The 17,978-nt window shown below is 46.8% G+C and overlaps 1 protein-coding gene across 5 annotated transcripts in view; it reads left to right on the forward strand.

Moving 5' to 3' along the window:
- The first annotated feature begins 391 nt into the window (after nucleotides 1-391).
- The window catches only part of ACSS1 (acyl-CoA synthetase short chain family member 1), a 40,692-nt gene continuing 23,105 nt past the window's right edge, over nucleotides 392-17,978 (forward strand). For all 5 annotated transcript variants that reach the window (XR_013181571.1, XR_013181572.1, XR_013181573.1 and 2 more), the window contains exons 1-5: nucleotides 392-766; nucleotides 3,953-4,049; nucleotides 13,005-13,204; nucleotides 14,337-14,512; nucleotides 16,444-16,596. Coding sequence is in view for 1 of the 5 variants with exons in the window: in XM_054629872.2 (XP_054485847.2) it covers nucleotides 466-766; nucleotides 3,953-4,049; nucleotides 13,005-13,204; nucleotides 14,337-14,512; nucleotides 16,444-16,596 (927 nt within the window). In the remaining 4 variants the exon portion in view is untranslated. The remainder of the gene's footprint in view (nucleotides 767-3,952; nucleotides 4,050-13,004; nucleotides 13,205-14,336; nucleotides 14,513-16,443; nucleotides 16,597-17,978) is intronic.

A 17,978-nucleotide genomic window follows, 5' to 3' on the forward strand; every position in this document is an offset into this window, starting at 1 on the left:
TCCTGGCTGTACCTGGGCACCCCTGTTGTGGCGGTGAGGATATGAACAGGGGCGCACCCCTGCCTGCACATCCGTGCAGGTGATATCCCCACAGGGCAAAGTGCCGGGTTTCCCCCTCTGCGTGTAGGCGTATCTCTCCCGGGTGCGGGGTGTCCCTGGGCGCAGGGCGCTCCCAAGGGTGCGGGGTGTCCCTGGGCGCAGGGCGCTCCCAAGGGTGCGGGGTGTCTCTAGGTGCGCGGGGTCCCTGGGCGCAGGGCGCTCCCAAGGGCGCGGGGTGTCTCCGGGTGCGGGGTGCTCCCGGGGGGTGTGTGCGGGGTGCGGCGCTCCCGGAGCCGCCCCGCCGGGGCAGCCCCTCCCCGCAGGCGGTCTCTCTCGCTCTCTATTTCTCTCTCGCCCGTTCGGTCGCTCCCTCTCCTCCCGGTCCGGGCGGACGCGGCGGGGACAGCGACGCAGGGCCGTGTCCCCATGGCGCTGGCGGCCGCCCGAGCGCGGACTCTGCGCGCCCTCAGCTGCCCGCGCCCCCCGGGCCCTGTCCCGGTGCCGGTGGCGTCCCGGAGCCGCTGCAGCCCGGCGGGGGCTCCCGGGGCCCTGCCGCCCGGAGGGTACCGGGCCTGGCGGGAGCGGGCGGCCCGCGACCCCGCCGGGTTCTGGGCGGACGTGGCGCGGGGGTGGCTGCGCTGGGACAGTCCCTTCCACACGGCCTGGCAGCCCGGCGACACCGCCGGTTCCGCCCGCTGGTTCCTCGGCGGCCGCCTCAACGTCTCGGGTAAGGGGTCCCGGCGGCGCATCCCCGGCGGGGCCGCCGGGCTGGACGGGAGGCGTCCCCGAGGGGCGAAGTTTCGCCATCGCCCGTTTTTAGGGGTGAAAACGAGGATTTCGGTTGGGCGGCGCTGGGAGGAAACAAGCCAGGAATTGCGAAATGCTGTTAGCGGGGAGAAAATCCGAAGCCGGGATAACCCTGGCTAAGCCTCTTGCCCGGGCGCTGCCTCGCCCTTCGACCTGCGGGATGGGATGCCCAGTTTGGGCTCTGCCCGGCCCCGTGGTGGCTCAGGATGATCAACAAGTGGGGAACGGTCCCAGGCTTTTATGGCAGAAGCTGCAGGGATTTTTTTTTTTTTTTTTCTTTTAAACGAGGATCTTGGTATTTTCCTCCAATTTCACCACTCAACATGAAACAAGAGTAAAATTTGCCGTGGCTGCCCTGACTGCCTTTGAGTTTTGCCCGTGCCGTGTCTTGCCCTGAAGGTCTTGTGTCTTGTGTCCTCTGGCTGTGCTTCATCCTCTGGGAGTGAGCCCCAGCCCATGCAGGGTACCACGCAGTGGTGATGGCTTTTAACAGGGATATGAACATTTCTGACCTTCATTTCCCGTTCCTCGGGGAGAGCACCGGTTCAGTAGTGCAGTAACTGTAACATCTCTGGCCACTTTTTTTTGACAGCCAAAAGAGAAAACCCTCCTCAGGTCTTCCAGAGAGCATAAGAGAGTGTTTCCTCCCAGGGAATGATGCCCAGCAGTGGATCCCAAGCCTATGGAGATGTGTGTACAGCCCTGTGCCCAGCAGCCAGCAATCAGAGGATTTTAGCCAGAGTTTTGTTGTCATTAATTCCTGTTGAAAGGAAGATCTTGTCTGAGCACAGCCTATCAGGGATCTATTTCTTTCCTCTCTAGAGTGGGATCAACACTTTCTTCTGGATCCTGTGTCAGATCTTTGATATCCAGATATTGCTGGGCCTTGGATCTGGTTCCTCAGCAGACAGAAAATGCCACTCAGGTTTTGGGTTTTTTTGCATACATAAAAGAAAATCTTTGAAACAGATGCACAGAATGAAACAGGTTTGCTGTTGCTGGTTTTGTTTTCAAGCGTGATGAAGGCAGTGTGGGGAGCACAGGAAGTGAGAATTTTTCAGTACTTCGTCACGGCCAAGTGGCTGTTTTTCTGTTAGGAAACTCTGATTTTGTCCTTTCACCTCTTGATTTGAGCACTTGCAGAAACATGGCAGCAGTTCAGGTCCCTGATCCAGAGCATCCTGTGTGCATGTCTCCCAGCACAGCTGAACCATGAGCAACTGAGTCATCTGATGCTCTTTGCTTGAGGGCCCTTGCAGAAGGATTTTGGGGACCTCTGATCTTCAGAGCTTCTGGATTTCTTGCACTGTAACTCCTGGCCAGGAGAATAACCTGGCAAACTACTGCATTTCCCACCAGGACACATTCTCAGGAGCTTGTCTTACTGAGATTTAATTGTTTCTGAGCAGTCAAGGAAGCAAGAAAATGTATGGAGAACCCACTAGGGTGTAGTAGTAAGGGGAAGGTCACTAAATTCTATTTTGTAAAATGAGCAAAAGGCTCATGTAAGCCTAAGATCAGGAAGGAAATAATAGCACTTGGCTCTGGTTCACCTGTTCATTCTTACTGAGCACAGGGCTAAATCTCCCACTTGGCTCAGCCAGGGCTTTCTGCAGCAGGAATTCCCTCTGAAGGCCAGTCTGGCTGCTCATGAGTAAGAAAAGTTGTTTGGGCAATGAATGCCATTTTGTGCTTCAGTGTAGCGTGGCACATTAAGTGAGGGTGGAGCCGTGAGGAGCTTGGAGGTGGGAGTTGCTGCTTGTTGTGGACCCAGCCACAGCAATGGACACAGGCAGAGGAACCCAGTGTGTAACTGCTTAAAAAATTCCCCACTAGAGCTTTTGTCCTCTTGTATCTTATTAGGATGACTTAAGAAATGGCTTTGTCTTATTTTTATGGTACTGCTGCAGGGTTTTGCATTAAAAATAAAAGACTTTTAACAGCTGAAGAGTGCTTTTTCAAATTTTTGAGATCAACATTTGGTCTTGCAATGAAATGTGTTAAATTCTGAGGAATTTCTTTCTTTGTGCACCTTTAGGGGCTCATTCCCACCCCATGTGATGTTGTGATCACAGAGCAGCCAAAGCTACTGCAGCACACAGCTTTTTAAAATTTATCTGGAAAAATGAAATCCTTTCCCATCAGTATTAATATTTCCAGGAAATATGATCTGAAATCCAGCAATTTTAAAAAAGGTTTTTCTCTGTGTTATACAGCAGTGTCCCTGACTAGTTGCCTGTTGAAATAAAGTAACTGCCTTTGAAAGATTACAATGCAATAAGTAAGTGTCATATAGGCTTGGAATTAATCTTTAACAAGGATGTTCTCTAACTATCAGGCAAGTTGCTAGTGGACATGCAGGCAGGTTTCTTTTGTGGATTCTATAAATTTCTTCAGGTTGGGTGCTCTCCCTAAGTCCTCCATTTCAAGTTGCTGAGGGGGAGAGATGCACCTTTAAAAGGGAATTTTATACCTTTAAATTTTAGGAGGTGGAATACACAGCCTGAGACACATTAATCTTTCCCATGAGTCTGAAAATTTGTAGATGTCTGAACTTGGAGTTTACCATAGATCCCACAGTTTTAGACATTTTCAGTTAGCTGAGGTTCAACCCTTTGTTATACCCTGGAACAAAAATGTTTCACATGAGCTTTAATTAGAAAATCCAAATGGTGCAGTGCTAAATATGCCAGCTGGGGAAGACTGTCTGTAGTGAAATGCTGCTCTGGGGAGCAAAAACATCAAAAGGGTGTCTTGCCTTTGTGCTGCTGGGAGCAGGGGAAGGATTTGGGCTGGCTTAAGTCTCGCCAGTGGAGCTAAATGGCTGAATTGAGCCATGAATTCAGCCCGTGTCTGCATTTGCCATGGCCTCTCATGGGTATCCATCTCTAAGGCCACTGTGCCAATTAAGTGTAGAATTTATTGTATAGCTTTACTGGAGCTGCAAATGCTCTCAGTTCCTCTGTAATACATTAGTGTGTGTCTAGCAACCCAAAAACTGATGTTTCATCTTCTATTTGCTTGCTGTTGCACTTGACCAAGCTATGTTTACAAAGCACCTTTCCTCTGTTCAGGCTTTGTTTAAACCTTTGGGGTTTTTTTACAGTAAATTGCTTGGATCAGCACGTCGAAAAGTCTCCAAACAGAGTGGCTTTGATTTGGGAGAGAGATGAACCTGGCACTGCAGTGCATGTCACCTACAGGTATGGCACCTTCTTACTATGCCTGGCAGTGTGGGGAACAGGAAATGGGATTTTTTTCACCTGACAGTTTCCTTTTTGCTTGCTGGAGATACACATGGGAAAGTTTCTGTGAGCAGCTTCTGGCTTAAGCAGAGTAGAAAACATCTTGGTGCAAACATCTTGAGTTTATGGTCAACAGCTTGATACTGAGCCCTGGCTGGAGGGGATTTTAAGCTCTCCATGTTTCTCTTTCCCATCCTCAGTGCAGTTTAGAGCAACCTTGAGGCTGCTCTGAGTGACACTGACTTGTGATTGATGCTACAGATTGCAGGGTTTGTTAGAACATGGCAGGTTTAAGTATGTTTCTTTTCTCCTTGCTATGTGCCCTCATTTTGGAGACAATACTGCCTTTTACATCATCTCTGTCTCTAGTGAGATTTAAATGTTTCCCAGACTTGTACATTCCTCAGTGCATGTTTTAGGGAGCCAAATGTTTGAGCTGCTGAATCTCAGGGAGCCAGATGTTTGTTCTGTTGGATCAGAAAGCAGAGGAGATGAAGAATGTCCCTAGCATCAGACCTTTACAGAATGTTTTCTGGAACTTGTTGGGATTCCTAGAGCTCCTTGGGTCTGAATAGGTTTTAGTGGTCTGATTCATCTCCAGAATTTATGAAAGCTCCTGGAAACATTATTCATTCGAGTGAGGAAAGTGGTCAGCAGGGAGGAGTGGGTGTAAAAATAACTTTGAGAGGTTAGTGCTCCATGCAACAGAAATAAACACTGCCTGATCTAAATCTGTGAGAGGAGTGCATTGGTTTTAATAACAATGCATTGGTTGGTATTGTTGTTTGGCAGGGTGTTTAGGCCTGTTATGATATAAATACGTTACAATGAGCTGGGTGGCTTGGCTCAGTGCTCTTGCATTTTGCCATTCTGGTGGTAAACATGGAGATGGAGCCTGAGGTTTCTCCCGGTGTTTATGTACGGTATGTTTTTCTCCCAGGTTTGTGCACTTTTACCTCTCTCTTTATGCCTCAGGCACGAACACTAGGGGTAGGAAAGAGGTGACAATTGTGCTCAGATCAACCTGATAAGAGAAGCAGCCCAACAGACAGCACAGCCTCATTCAAGGCGGCTCTAACCTTCCCCTCAGGCTGCTACTTGAAATGTACTGAGCTGCTGCAGACACTCAAACATCTTATCTGCAATCTCTGGAGATAAGGGACAGCTTTTCTGAACAGCAACAGGTTTTTTTTTTCCCTGGCCATGCCCAAGTTGGGCATTTGGAAGAAAGTATATTTTCAGCGTGTGGAATTGTGATTGTTGTGACATGAAGACATGTAACCATATCTAAAAACTGAACCCTTCTTTGTGCAGCCTTACAGAGATACAGTAACTGGTACCAGAAAGGAGAAAGACGTATTGGCAATCTCTATTTTCAAACTTCTGCCTGTATTTGAGAGCCATTTTTCTGTTTCTGCCTGATACTCTGGGTTAGGTGTGACTGCATTTGAGTTTCTCAAGAGACTTTGGTCCTACCACGTGGTAAAACAGGTCACTCAGTTCTCTGCTTATCTCATTAAGGCAGGAATAGCTTTGTTGAAAACAGCAATACCCTATGAGTATTTTGCCTTTTCTGTGGTCTTTGGGCTGCATTTTTATGGGTTTTTAATGGGTCAGGAAGGCTCAGTTGAAAACCTTTTGCAGTAGTGCCTTATTTGAGCTGGAAATTTTGTAAGGGAAAGCCTATCAGGGAAGGAGGTGGCCCAGGAGGTGGGATGCTGGTGGTCCTTGGTGAGCCTTCTGCAGCACATCAGCCTCAGTGTAAAGGGGGAATGAGAGGGATGCTGGACGTGTCTTGGCAGAAGAGAGATGCCCCTTTCCTTAGGATCTGGATGCCCTGTTAATGGCACAGCAGCCTCAGAGTAAGGGCTTAGCACTGTAGGAAAACAAAGACTTTAATTTGGGCACTGCCTTATGGGCCAGCTTGGAGTAAGGTCATGGATTCAGCTGGGAGAGAACTGTGCAGGGCTTATGTGCAACATACTGCAAGGCACCAGTTTTCTGCACTATCTACTTTGCAAAGCTTGCTGCTGTGAGCTGCTTCTCCTCAGAGATAAGCCCTGGGCAACACAAGGAAAGATGCAGCTGCTGGCCTGGTCCTCTGCCTTCTCCTCTGGGGAGTTGTCAGGGACAAGAAAACAGCTGAGTGCTGGCCTTGTTCCCATCACAGCCTGCAAAGGAAGAAGGTGGATGTGCAGGAAAAGGGCTGGAACAGGCTTTCTCCTCCCTGAGGAAGGGAAAAACCTTCATCAGTGGATTGTCCTCCATGCACTGGCAGGAAACACAGCTGCACTGAAAGTGCTGTCCCAGCTAGCTCATCCTTGGCAGAAATAAAAGCCTCAATTTGCCTCCACTGTGGGCAAAGAGCTGGTGGGCTGTGCTGTCAGTCAGCTCTCATCCCTGCCAGCAAGGTGGGTTGTATTTGTGCAGCAGAGTTCAAGTGCTGTGTGCTAGGGAAGGAATCCAAACATCTGCTGGTGGGCAAAGATACCCAAAGCCATGGGTGAAACATTGCACTTTTGCACCAGGAGATGATGGCTGCCCTTACAAGCCCAGATGTGATGATCTTTTTTACTGCTGAGTTTTGTCCTGTCTCTAGCTGATGCAACTCAGCCTTTCAGGAAAAAAAAATGTTCACTGGCCATTTTTGCTTTTTCTTCCCTGTGGGTTTCATTTCTATCAAGTAGAAATTTAGCTGAGTTTCAAATCATCTCTGGTTTTGAATGAGTAGGCAAGAGACTTGGTTTTTTACTGCTTTGTAACAACAGGGAATACAAACCTATTGGGCTCTGGTGGCTGCAGTCAGCAAAGTGGGGACAGATCATGCAAATCAGTTTTTAAGAGGCTCTCTGGCTCTCCAGAGGCTGAGCCACCAAAAGCTCATTGGTGGGACAGTGGCTTAGCAGCACCATGGTGCTGTGAGCTGACAGCTGAATTTATTGTCAGAAGAGTCCAACCAGACCAGGAGTGTTTTGTCCTGCTTTGTGGATGTTGTCAGGGCTCAGGGCCTTTGAAACCTTGCAGAGGAATTCCCCAGTGCATTGCTGAGCCTGGGTTTTTAAAGGTTCTGTGCCTTTCAGAAGCAGGTGGAGTTGGTGGCCAGAGCTGTTGGGTTGCAGCTTCTGTAAGTTCAACAACAGGAGGTGTTGAAGACAGCAGCTAAAGTTATGCCAGCCCTCCCCCTGTCTGACATGGAGCTATTTATTCTCTCTGGTGCTTCCTGGTTTACCATTGTCTCTACAGTTTATCCACCTGTGGATCTGCAAAATCCCATGGCTGTTGTCAATGGGAGCTGTGGGAAGTGGGCAGCAGAATGCATTAGCTAACCTGTTTTTCAAGAGTTGCAGCAATCAGTTGATTTCCTGGAACCATAGTTTGGATTAGGCTGAAACTGTTTGAAAATTCAGGCCAAGTGTCCAAACTGGGCATCAGAGCACAACTGCCCAGCCTTCCTGCAGACATCCTGAACCCAAGGCAAGGGAAACCCCTTGTAACCTTTTTCAGGTGAGAAAGTGAAAAATCCATGAGCTGTCTTGGATGGGGAAAGCTGCAAGCCTGGGCAAGATTTATTTGTCCACTTTCTCAAAAGAAGGGTGATCACTTTGGTGCAGGAAATGTTGCTGCCAGAGGGAGAATTCAAAATGCAAAATACAAAGTAGGGAGAGAGGAAAGCTAAATGACCAGAAATCAGGGGTCCTAGGTAGGTGGGAGGGAAGTGGTTGGACATCTTCATGAGCAGCATGACAGCTATGCCTTTAAAAACCCAATGGATTCCTCAGCCTGAGCTAAAATAGATGAAATTGTATTAGAGATCACAGTGAAGACTGTAGCTGGAAGCCATGGTGGTACTTGCCATTGGCAGCAAACTCTTTTCCAGAGCTGTCTTTGTAAGTCGAGGTTGCAAGTAAATCTTGCCCAGGCTTGCAGCTCTCCCCATCCAAGACAGCTCATGGATTTTTCACTTTCTCACCTGAAAAAGGTTACAAGGGGTTTCCTCTGCCTTGGGTTCAGGATGTCTGCAGGAAGCCTGGGCAGTTGTGCTCTGATGCCCACTTTGGACACTTGGCCTGAATTTTCAAACAGTTTCAGCCTAATCCAAACTATGGTTCCAAGAAATCAACTTGATTGCTGCAAGAAATAGTCAACCCAGCTTTTGTGCCATGACAGCAGAGAGCATGGCTTGGGCTAAGGCTCTAAACCAGGTACTGTCAAAGCCTGTATATGGCATTGAATGCATTAAGAAAAAGTCTAGAATCATATTGCAATAGGCTGCTTCCCAAAGAAGGTCTTGCTGCAATTTTTGTTTTTATGTAAAAGGACCTGGCTTCCTTTGTTTAGAAAGCTGTACGCTGTCTTGCTGTGGCAAAAGGTAACATCAGACTTCTTACTGGAAGGCTGTTTGTGCAAAGCATCCCTGAAACGCGTCAGAGAAGGGCCACGTGGTGCTGATGGCTTTTACAGAAGTTGTTCCAGACACTGCACTGAGCAGTGGGCTCTGGAAGCTGTATCTGGGGAGGGATCTGGGAGAAATATGGTCTGTCAGTTCCTGAACAGAGATGTAAGGACAGGGAGAGGAGTGCTGTCTGTTAGATGTAATAGAAGGGCTGGCCTAAGCAATGATAGGCTGGCTCTGTTGGAGAGCCAGCCTTGAAGGTCTTGTGCTTAGGAGTGGTGCTGTGGTAGCTGAGGAGATGCCTGCATAGTGAGTGATGAGTCTGGAAGACAACAGGCTCAAACCTTGTCTATGGACAAAATGAAGCACACCTTATAGAGAGAGACACCAGAGTTAATTATTAGTTTTAGCCCTTAACACTCAAATCCTAAATCATACTGAAAGAAATAGGCCCTGTTGGTCACCACTGATACCCACATTTGTCTGGCAGCAGGTCCACATGTCTCTTTCTGGTCCTTTGTCTGTGTTCATTAATGCCTCTGCCACCTTCCTGGCTTGTTTTGTTCTAAATGCACAGACTGGATCTCTTGCTCTTTCTCCTTAGCAAATGGTCTCCCCTTCTGGTTGCTGCTTCCCCGTTTCTCCTCTCTGCTCTGACACTTTACCTGCTGGAGCAGTGTTTTCCTGTCCAATTTGTTCTCTTATTTGCTCTCAACTCACAATTTGCTTTTGCAGAGGATCCTCAGATTGTTGTTGCCATGAACTGACTCTGCGGTTTCTGTGTCGGGAGGGGCTGAGCGCTTCCCTTGGCTTGCAGCACATTTCCTTCTCCTGCTGTGGCTCTGCTGAGATCCTCCTGCTGTCTGCCCTGCTTGCACAGAGGCTCCAGGACCTTCTGTGAGCCCCATGGCTTTGTTCCTCTCTGGTGGTTGTTCCTGCCTCCCTCTGCTGAGTGCAGTGCCCTGCTCTGAGTGGCTGCACTGGGAATTCTCCCAGGGAATGCAGGCAGCAGGTGGATGTGCCATGCTACCAACACCATTCTGGCCTGCATTCCATGCCAATGCCTCTGTGTCAGGGGTGGGGCACTGGCTGGGTTTGAGGGTTTCAGTTACTCTTGGCTCTTCCAGCCTTGTGTGATGGAGGAACTACAATGCCAAGCTCGGCAGTAGTAGCAGATGGGGAGGGTGATGATGGCTGTGGTCACCTCCTGCTCAGTTTGTTTAGGTCCAGTGACTCTGCACAGTGCTCATTCCTTCCCAGGATGTGTCTGAGTTGAGGACTGACAGTGTGTAACACGTTGCCTGCCTGTTAGATAACAAAATGTGCTTGAAAGAGTCAAGGGAAGGATTCCTGACACAGTATTCCTGCTAACTCCCTTTCCTGAGCTGGAGAGCAAGTCTGACTTGCTGCCACAGGAGCCAAAAGACATACCTGATGCTCAGAGATTTATGCAAGTCTTTGTTGGAGTTCTTGGCTTCACCTTTTCCTCACCTTTGTGTCCATTCTTCCATGTGCTGCAGCTCTGAGGGACCTCCAAGGCTTTTTTATCCCAGCATTTCAGCACACAAAGAAGAGGCAGATAGATCCATGGGTAAAGACTGATCCATGTTGTCTATCACCTTATTTACACATGCTCATTAAGCAAATATCAAATTGGGTTTAATCATAAAAAACAATGAGAGCTTTTGCCATTGTGGCCACCAAATCCTGAATAAGCAAAAGGAACAAGAGGAATCATGAAGTTGCTCAGAAAACAAACCTTAGCCAGAGATACTCTGGCATTCCTGTATAGGAGAAAGAGGCTGCAGTTCAGAAAGCACTTGAGTGTTTTCCATTGCAGATAAGAAGTTTTCCTTTTACTTTCTCACAGCTGTCTCTCTGGGGCTGGTTTCCCTTCATGTACTTTGTAGTTGAGCACCTTTTGTTTTGCCTCTTTGTTATTTATCCTCATTGAAATTTTTCTTTAATGCAGCATCAGATAAATTCCAGGCCAGAAAATGTGGCCTTTTAGGACAAGGCACCAAACCAATGGTTGGGTGGGAATTATTGCACAGAGTTGCTCAGTTCATGAGCTCAGTAAAAGCAAAATAAGAAATCTGTGCACCTCCATGGTCATGAGGGGCTTGAGGAGAGGGTTTCAGTGTTGTGCTTTTGAGTTTAGGCTGATCTTCCACTATAAGGGATTGAGGAGAATTCAGTCTGGGGTGCAGCTACTCCATCCCTGCTTTCTGCAGACTTGTGGTTACTGCAGGGGCAGCTGTTACCAGCTACTGCCAGAGAACTGGCACTGAACACATCTGGCCACCTCTCAGAGTTCAGAAATGACTCTTTATGTGATGCTACAGGAGTAGTCTTAGAATAAATAGAATAAATAATATAAAATAAATAATATGAAGTGCTGTGCCTTGGATTTGTCTCATTTTCTGTGTCTTCTCTCTTGGTTTAAGACAAGTTAAGGGATGGACTCTCCAAAAATTACTTATTCTCAGTTTTGATAAGATATTTCCAAAGCAGAGCACTTCAGCTTTTATTTCTGACTTGCAAAGGTTTAAAAAAAGGAACAAAATATTTTTTGATGGACCAGAAACAGCTTTTATTTTATTTGCTGCTTAGCTACCAGTTGAAAATTGGGGTTTTTTTGCAGCTATTGCCAGTTATGGAAGAAGAGGATACTTAAGGATGCTGTAAAGCATGAATCCTTATTAGGTAATGCAGCCCCCCTCCAGATTAATTTCTATGTTAAAAGTTATGAGGGTCTCTGGTGGTGTAGCTTAGAACCCCTAAGGGTTCACAGGTGGCAGGTTGATGATGAACATGCTGGAGGGTAGAAGATGTCTCTCTTCTCTGGGCCTTGGTACTTAGAGAGTTCATGAACCCAAAGGACAATTCCTGGCAGGCTCTGCCAGTCTGCTCATCAGAGCTGATGACTGGCACTAGAAGGAGAGCTCTGCTGCTCCTTGTCAGCACCTCCTCCCTTGCCATGGGACCACTCCTCACCTGGCACAGTATCCCTTGTTCCCAAAGCCCTTCCACTGCAGGCATGCAGAGCTGTTCGGTCCATGGCAGCATCCTGGTCCCAGGTTTATTTTATTGTCTTGTCCCCTGTGCAGGCACCAGAATAAGGGAATGTGCAAGCCCTTGCCCACAAAGTGCTTTTTCATTCCTCAGAGGAATGTTTTTGTTATTGTCACCATGTCACAGCAGAGTCCCATGAAAAGAGACTTTGTTCCCGTTCTTGGTGTTCCTGAGTTTCTCTGTGCAAGAGTGGCAGCAGTACCTGTGTTCTGAAAGGCTTTTGGGCTGCAGGTGATCCAGCTTTGATGAGAATCTTGTAAAATCTGCACCCATACAAGTGCCTCCAGAGTCCTCCTGTCTTTCCTCATGCATGCAAACATGTTGCTTACTCTTGCAATTTAAAGAGAAGCTCCTGGTTGAGGAGCACTCCCAGCTGTTGCCCCTCTTAAACAGTGTGGCAAATCTTTGGACAACACTTCCATTCCATCTTGTGTTTATCCCACTTGTGTTCCCAGTGGCTTCTGACTGCGTAAAAAAGGCATCAGGAGTGACTGAAATGAGCCCTGATTTCTGGAGTGTGAAAAATGCCAATCACTTGTTTTTTAACATTTTAAAAGTTTAATAGTAATAAAATGGATATAAAAAATAGCAATACAATTAAAGTAGTAACAACTTGGACAAATTGAATTAGGACAATATGAGACAATAAATACAAAGAGTTACAGATGTCCGGGTACCTTTTTCAGGGCAGCACAAACCCGAAAAAGGACACACAGAGGATTAACCCTTAAAAGCCATAGCCTGTTGCATATTCATACACCTCATCCATGATGTATAAATTCCATTCAAATACAGGATTCTGTCTGGTCACCATCAACTTCTTCCTCCAAATCCTAACAGCGCCTTCCAGGCGGGAAGAAGTTGGTTTCTTCTGCTAATGGAGCAATAAATTCTTTCTCTCTGAAAGATTTAGGTGTCCTATGGCTGCTATCTCACTGAGAGTCCTTTCTTTAAAAAAAGGATCCTACATAGCAAAGTTTCTATTTTAACATTTTTTATAACCTAAAACTACATTTAACACAGTACTTAAGAGAATTAATACAGCATTACTTTCTAACACAACACATATAATATTCACTTTAATATTTGCAAAAAGCCAATAATAAAATACATGCATTTTTCACATGGAGGCAGCATGACAGCACCTGGCTTGCTGCCTGCTGTGGCCACATTACAGCCCAGCAGTCCTGGACCGTGCCTGCAGCTCTCTCTCCTGTCCTTCTGCAGCAAGCACCACTCTGCCCTTTCTTCTCCTCTCCACAGTGGCAGGAGCAGCCTGGCTGCCAGCCTGCCCCAGGCCACCCTTCTTTAAGATGCCCTGTACTGCTGAGATGAGGTGCAGAGGTGAATGTGAAGCCTCACTCTGCCCAAGTTCATCTTTTCTTTGCTTGCCCCGTGTAAATCAGGTTGTGCACTCACATGACAGCATTCCTTCTGTGCCACAGGGAACTTCAGGATCTGACCTGCCGCCTTGCCAACACCCTGAAGAAATATGGGATCCAGAAAGGGGACAGGGTGGCCATCTATATGTCCGTGTCCCCCCTGTCAGTGGCAGCCATGCTGGCCTGTGCCAGGATCGGTGCTGTTCACACCGTGGTCTTCGCTGGATTCAGCGCCGAGTCCTTGGCTGGGAGAATCATGGACTGTGAGTAGATGCAGCCTGGGGAACAAACACCTCTGTTTCAGTGCTCCAAGGCATGTCCCAGCCCTGTGTTTTCTTGGCAGAAGGAGTTTTCTTGGTTCATTCTCGCCTAGCAGGGCAGTTCACTCTCCCCTGCAGAGTGCAGTGAGGAGCCTTGTCCTGAGTGACACGTGCAGTGTCCTCTGGCCTTAGAATTCTTAATAATTTGCTTAACATTCAGTGTACTCTGGGTTATTGCTTGACAGCAGTGGAACTGGAAGGAAAACCAGATCTTAGGGATAGGGCCTGATTTGTTGTTTTGCAGTATAATTGCAGTGTTTCTTTGATACTCTTGGACAGAACTCATTCTGCATTCTCAACTGGGATCCTGTGATTTATGTACAGTACTGGAAGTGTTGGCAGCCTGCCCCTGCTCTGTGAGCCTTTCTACCAGCAGACAGAGCTGTTCTCAGCCCCAAAGTACTTGTATATTGTGATTAGGTAAAAAGTGATGCTAAAAATAGCAACAGAAGAAGAGGGAAATAGCCAGTGACTCACGTCCTAGCAGTCACATCAGTTTCTTTGTGGCTAGTGTGAGGGAATAAGTTTTACAGAAATTGTCATGTTCTTTTCTTCTTTCTAGTGGAGTTGATCTGCAGAGAGCAAGTGCATGTTTTAGTTATCCCTCACACAGGGAGCTGGGAAGAAGCTGTTCTGCATGTCAGGTTTGCAAGGCAGGGATGGATGGTTTAAACTGCAGTGAGTGACACTGAGCCTGCATGTTGGGAAAGACTTCCTCTCATTCATGATAGGCTTTGGAATGGACTGCTGGGGAGAGGGTAGGGTAGATGCCACTGGAATGTTTTAGGAAGATGGAAGGGATAGCTGTCAGGAGTGGCTTAGCTGAAGCAGACCCTGCCTTGAGGTGGGGGAGATGGACTGGATAACCTATGGGGGTCCCAGCTACCCTGAATCTCTGTGTGTCTCAGGTTTTAAAGTGCTTTCATCAGTGACACTGACTGGTTTTGACTGGCAGCAGTTCTGAGTGTTTGTCATGCACATTGTCCTGTACATCACCCCCAAAGTAATGAAAGCTGGGTGTGCATACTAGCCTGGAAGACAGGCTGGCATGTCTGCTAATTCTTTCTCTTTTTAGCTGGATGCAAAGCAGTTATCACATACAACCAGGGAGTCAGGGGAGGCCGAACCATAGAGCTGAAGGCAACTGTGGATGAAGCTGTGAAGAACTGTCCAAGCATCAAACATGTGTTTGTGGCTCAGAGGACAGATAACAAAGTCCACATGGGTGACCGTGATATTCCCCTTGAAGAGGTATGTTCTTGTTGGATAACTCCTTTTAGGTCTGAGTGTTGGCCAGGATAATCTTTCTCTCCATGAGTGCTTTTGGGACCTGAGTTCTGCTCCTTACAGCATCTTCATCCTCAAATGGACTGCCTGTATTTACAGTCTGCTAGGATTGTGAGTCCATGCAGCTCAATCTATGTCTGGTTTATCTCAGCATGGGCAGGGGCTGTGCTGCTCCATTTCACAAGTCTTGCAAACAGTGCTGAGATTTAAGGAGTGTTTCCTGAGACCCAGAGGCCATGGAGACCATCGTGGCTGTTGTTATTTTGCTGTGTTCAGACACTGTGTTATGGATTGCACGTGCACTCAGACTGGACCCTGCTGAAAGGCAGTGCAGAAATAATGAAGTTCCTAGAGAGGCTTCATCCAGCCATGAACAGTGTTGTGGTTGTCCCATGGTGGTAGAACAGTGATGGCTTGGAAATATTTAGAGCCTGTGCTTCCTGGGGAAGAAAACAGCAGCTGTTTTTATGTGTTTAGTGCCACACATGGGATTCCAGCCTAATGCAGAAGTAGCTTTATCAGTTTGCTGGCAGCAGTAAACAGGAACTACTCATGCTAATAATGCCTGGAAAAAGCTAATCTGCTGGCAAGATAATTGCTCAAGAGTCTCTGTGCTGGTCACATGAGATAGGAAGAAGTAAAAGTGTAAGTTAAACAGAGAAGACAAGCTTTACTCAGAAATTGTCTTACTCCTTACTCCACAAAAGGACACTGATTATTTTCCTTGGTCTGCAAACAGCCTGAGGTACTTTAGTGATCCAAGAGCTGAGCTCATGCCATTGTCAGTTTTGGGATCTGAAACAAAACAAGTATTAAACAGTTATTGGTGTTATAACTGTCCTTGCTGATCTTTACAGCAGCTGTACTTTCCAGCTCTTGTGCAATGGCTTACTGCAAAATATAAGCTCATGTTGTAATGGAGCATATGAGGATTCCATCTTTGTTTCAAAAACTGACAAGTCAACCTGAATTGGCAGTGCTGAAATGTCATGAGAAATACCTGAGATGAGTAACAGTGCTGTAACTCAGAGGCTAAGAATTACATTTTGTGAACTCTTCCTATTTTATTAAGCTTTGTTTGTCAGATGATTTTAAACAGCTGGATTTTAAACATTACCTACTGATGGTAATGTTCACTTGTAACTACAGTGTGTTTATAGTGTATTCTCATAAAAAGGCAGTACCAAGAAATTCCTCCAAGGGGCCACCTAATAATTCTTGCAGGAATTATTCATTAGGACAGTACAGAGCTTGAGAGAGGCTCTGACCCAGCAGGACATTGCATCCTTCCCTCCTGTGGTTCTGACTGTGGGGGTGAGGAGAGGATCTCACCCAGCTAGGCAAAGAGGGGAGTATGAAGAGAGTAAAGACAGAGGCAGGAGAGTAAAGCACTCTTCTTCTGGGTAGAAAAATTAGAATTTGAGGATGGACAGGGCAGTCATCCACTGCTGGGGCCAGGGAAGGGAGGTGAACACACAGTTTAACTGTAGCCCTGCAGATTTTACAGGAAAAGGAATGTACTAACAATACCCAGCCAGCCTTGCTGCTGCTGTCAAGTGTTTGCAGTCACATTTTGGATTTCTACCAGCAGCTTGCAAAAGCTTGAAATCTAAGTAGCTATGACTTACCATTTATTCCCCAGAAATGTTATTTTATCTGTCCAGTTCTCCTTGACTTCTCTGCCCAGCAGAGGTACTGGTGGAAATGTTAGATGCTGTGGTAGGAACCTTTCCACCAGGTGAGCCCATTTAAGCTATGATATATCCATGGACATTTGTGAGGGGCAACAGCAGTGGTGGCTCTTGTCTCTGGATGCTGTGGCCTTGCTTACAGAGGGAGTGATGCTTGGCTCCATATAACCAGTCTTTCCATTATTATCACATTTTCTTTCTCAGGAGATGACCAAGGCAGATTCCACCTGCCCTCCAGAGAGCATGGACAGTGAAGATGTGCTCTTCATGCTGTACACCTCAGGCAGCACTGGGAAACCCAAAGGAATTGTTCACACCCAGGCTGGATACCTGCTGTATTCTGCTCTCACACACAAGGTAACTCAGCTGCCTCCTCTGAGAAAGGTTCACTTTTTTCAGTGCTGACAAGGGAGACCTGGATCAGGGAGGGGTGCTGCATTCTCTGCTTGCTGCCCTGTTGGCTTATTGGTTGTAAACAAGCTGGAAAACATCTGAGCTGTGTAATTAATCTTCAGGATATGTTCTGAGGAATATGATACTATGCGAACCCGAACACAGAATTATGAAAGCAAGGAAATAGCAGCGCTGCTCTTGCATTTAAAACGTGCCAATGTTGGCTGCCCAAAATTTGCAGCTGAGGAGATTCTGGAAAGAATCTTACTGGCAGTGGTAATGTGGATATTATTGTAGTATTTTGCATTGGGGTGCTGCACTTTTTTATTTCAGAGAGGATCTGGACACTTAAACCAGCCTCTTCACATAGTACTTGTTCTCTGAAGAACAAAAATTGTATTTCTCCTCTTGTGTTTGCACTTCTGCTTTTCTGGGTGTTTCTGGGTGATCTGGGGAAAATGTTTTACCTCCTTTCTCATGAAAATGGAAAGAGTCAAGGCACTGCTTCTTGAAGCTTCTGGTCTGAGGTCTGCATATTAAAAGGTAACAGTGAAATGAGGAGAGGACTGTGGTGACAGATCCCCATCTGGTTTTAGTGGTATCACCCTGTTTGTAATCACACACAATTCATGTGAAGGTTTTCTTTCTTTAGGCTGACATGGTTGAATTTTTAGAAGATCTGAATGTTCAAGTGTCAGACTTCTCTGCATGAAGGGCATTTTTACATCAGCTTTTCTAAGTGACAGCATAAACACCAAAGCATCTCTTTCTTAGTCCAGAAGGTAGATCTGCACCTTGGTGCATTTTCTCCATCTGCAGAGTGCATGAGAGGGAAAGGCACGTGGAAAAGTAAGGTGAGAATTGTCTTTTCTAGATAGAGAGATCAGCTGACCTGTGTGATCTCTGTGGTCTTTGCACTCACATGTGACACTCTTGTCACACACTCATGGGTTTGTTTTTTGGGTTTTTTTTTTAGTTCTGATCCATAAACCTGACTCCTTATGAGTCAGGACCTCTTCACCATATGGTAGAGGAGTTAGATTTACAGTGGGAAGCATTTGCCATATCCAAGAGAAGATAATGAGTTCTCCAAGATCTTTATCTTGAATTTGATGAGCAAGGAAAGGGTAGCATCTGGAAAGTGATGCTCTCATATAGAGCAGCTGAGTGGCTAAGAATATTTCTTAGTAAATGTCTTATGGGCACCTATCTCCAGGCAGGTGATCCAGATCTCTCCAGATCTCTCATGGAAATCTGTTGATATTACTAAAAGATCTGAGAGTTTGTGGTCTGTAGCTTCCCTGCAACTCAGAATCAGCTCTACTGTGTGGACCACCTGGAGCAGG

Source organism: Agelaius phoeniceus, chromosome 3 (genome assembly GCF_051311805.1).
Source record: "Agelaius phoeniceus isolate bAgePho1 chromosome 3, bAgePho1.hap1, whole genome shotgun sequence".
Classification (NCBI taxonomy): domain Eukaryota; kingdom Metazoa; phylum Chordata; class Aves; order Passeriformes; family Icteridae; genus Agelaius; species Agelaius phoeniceus.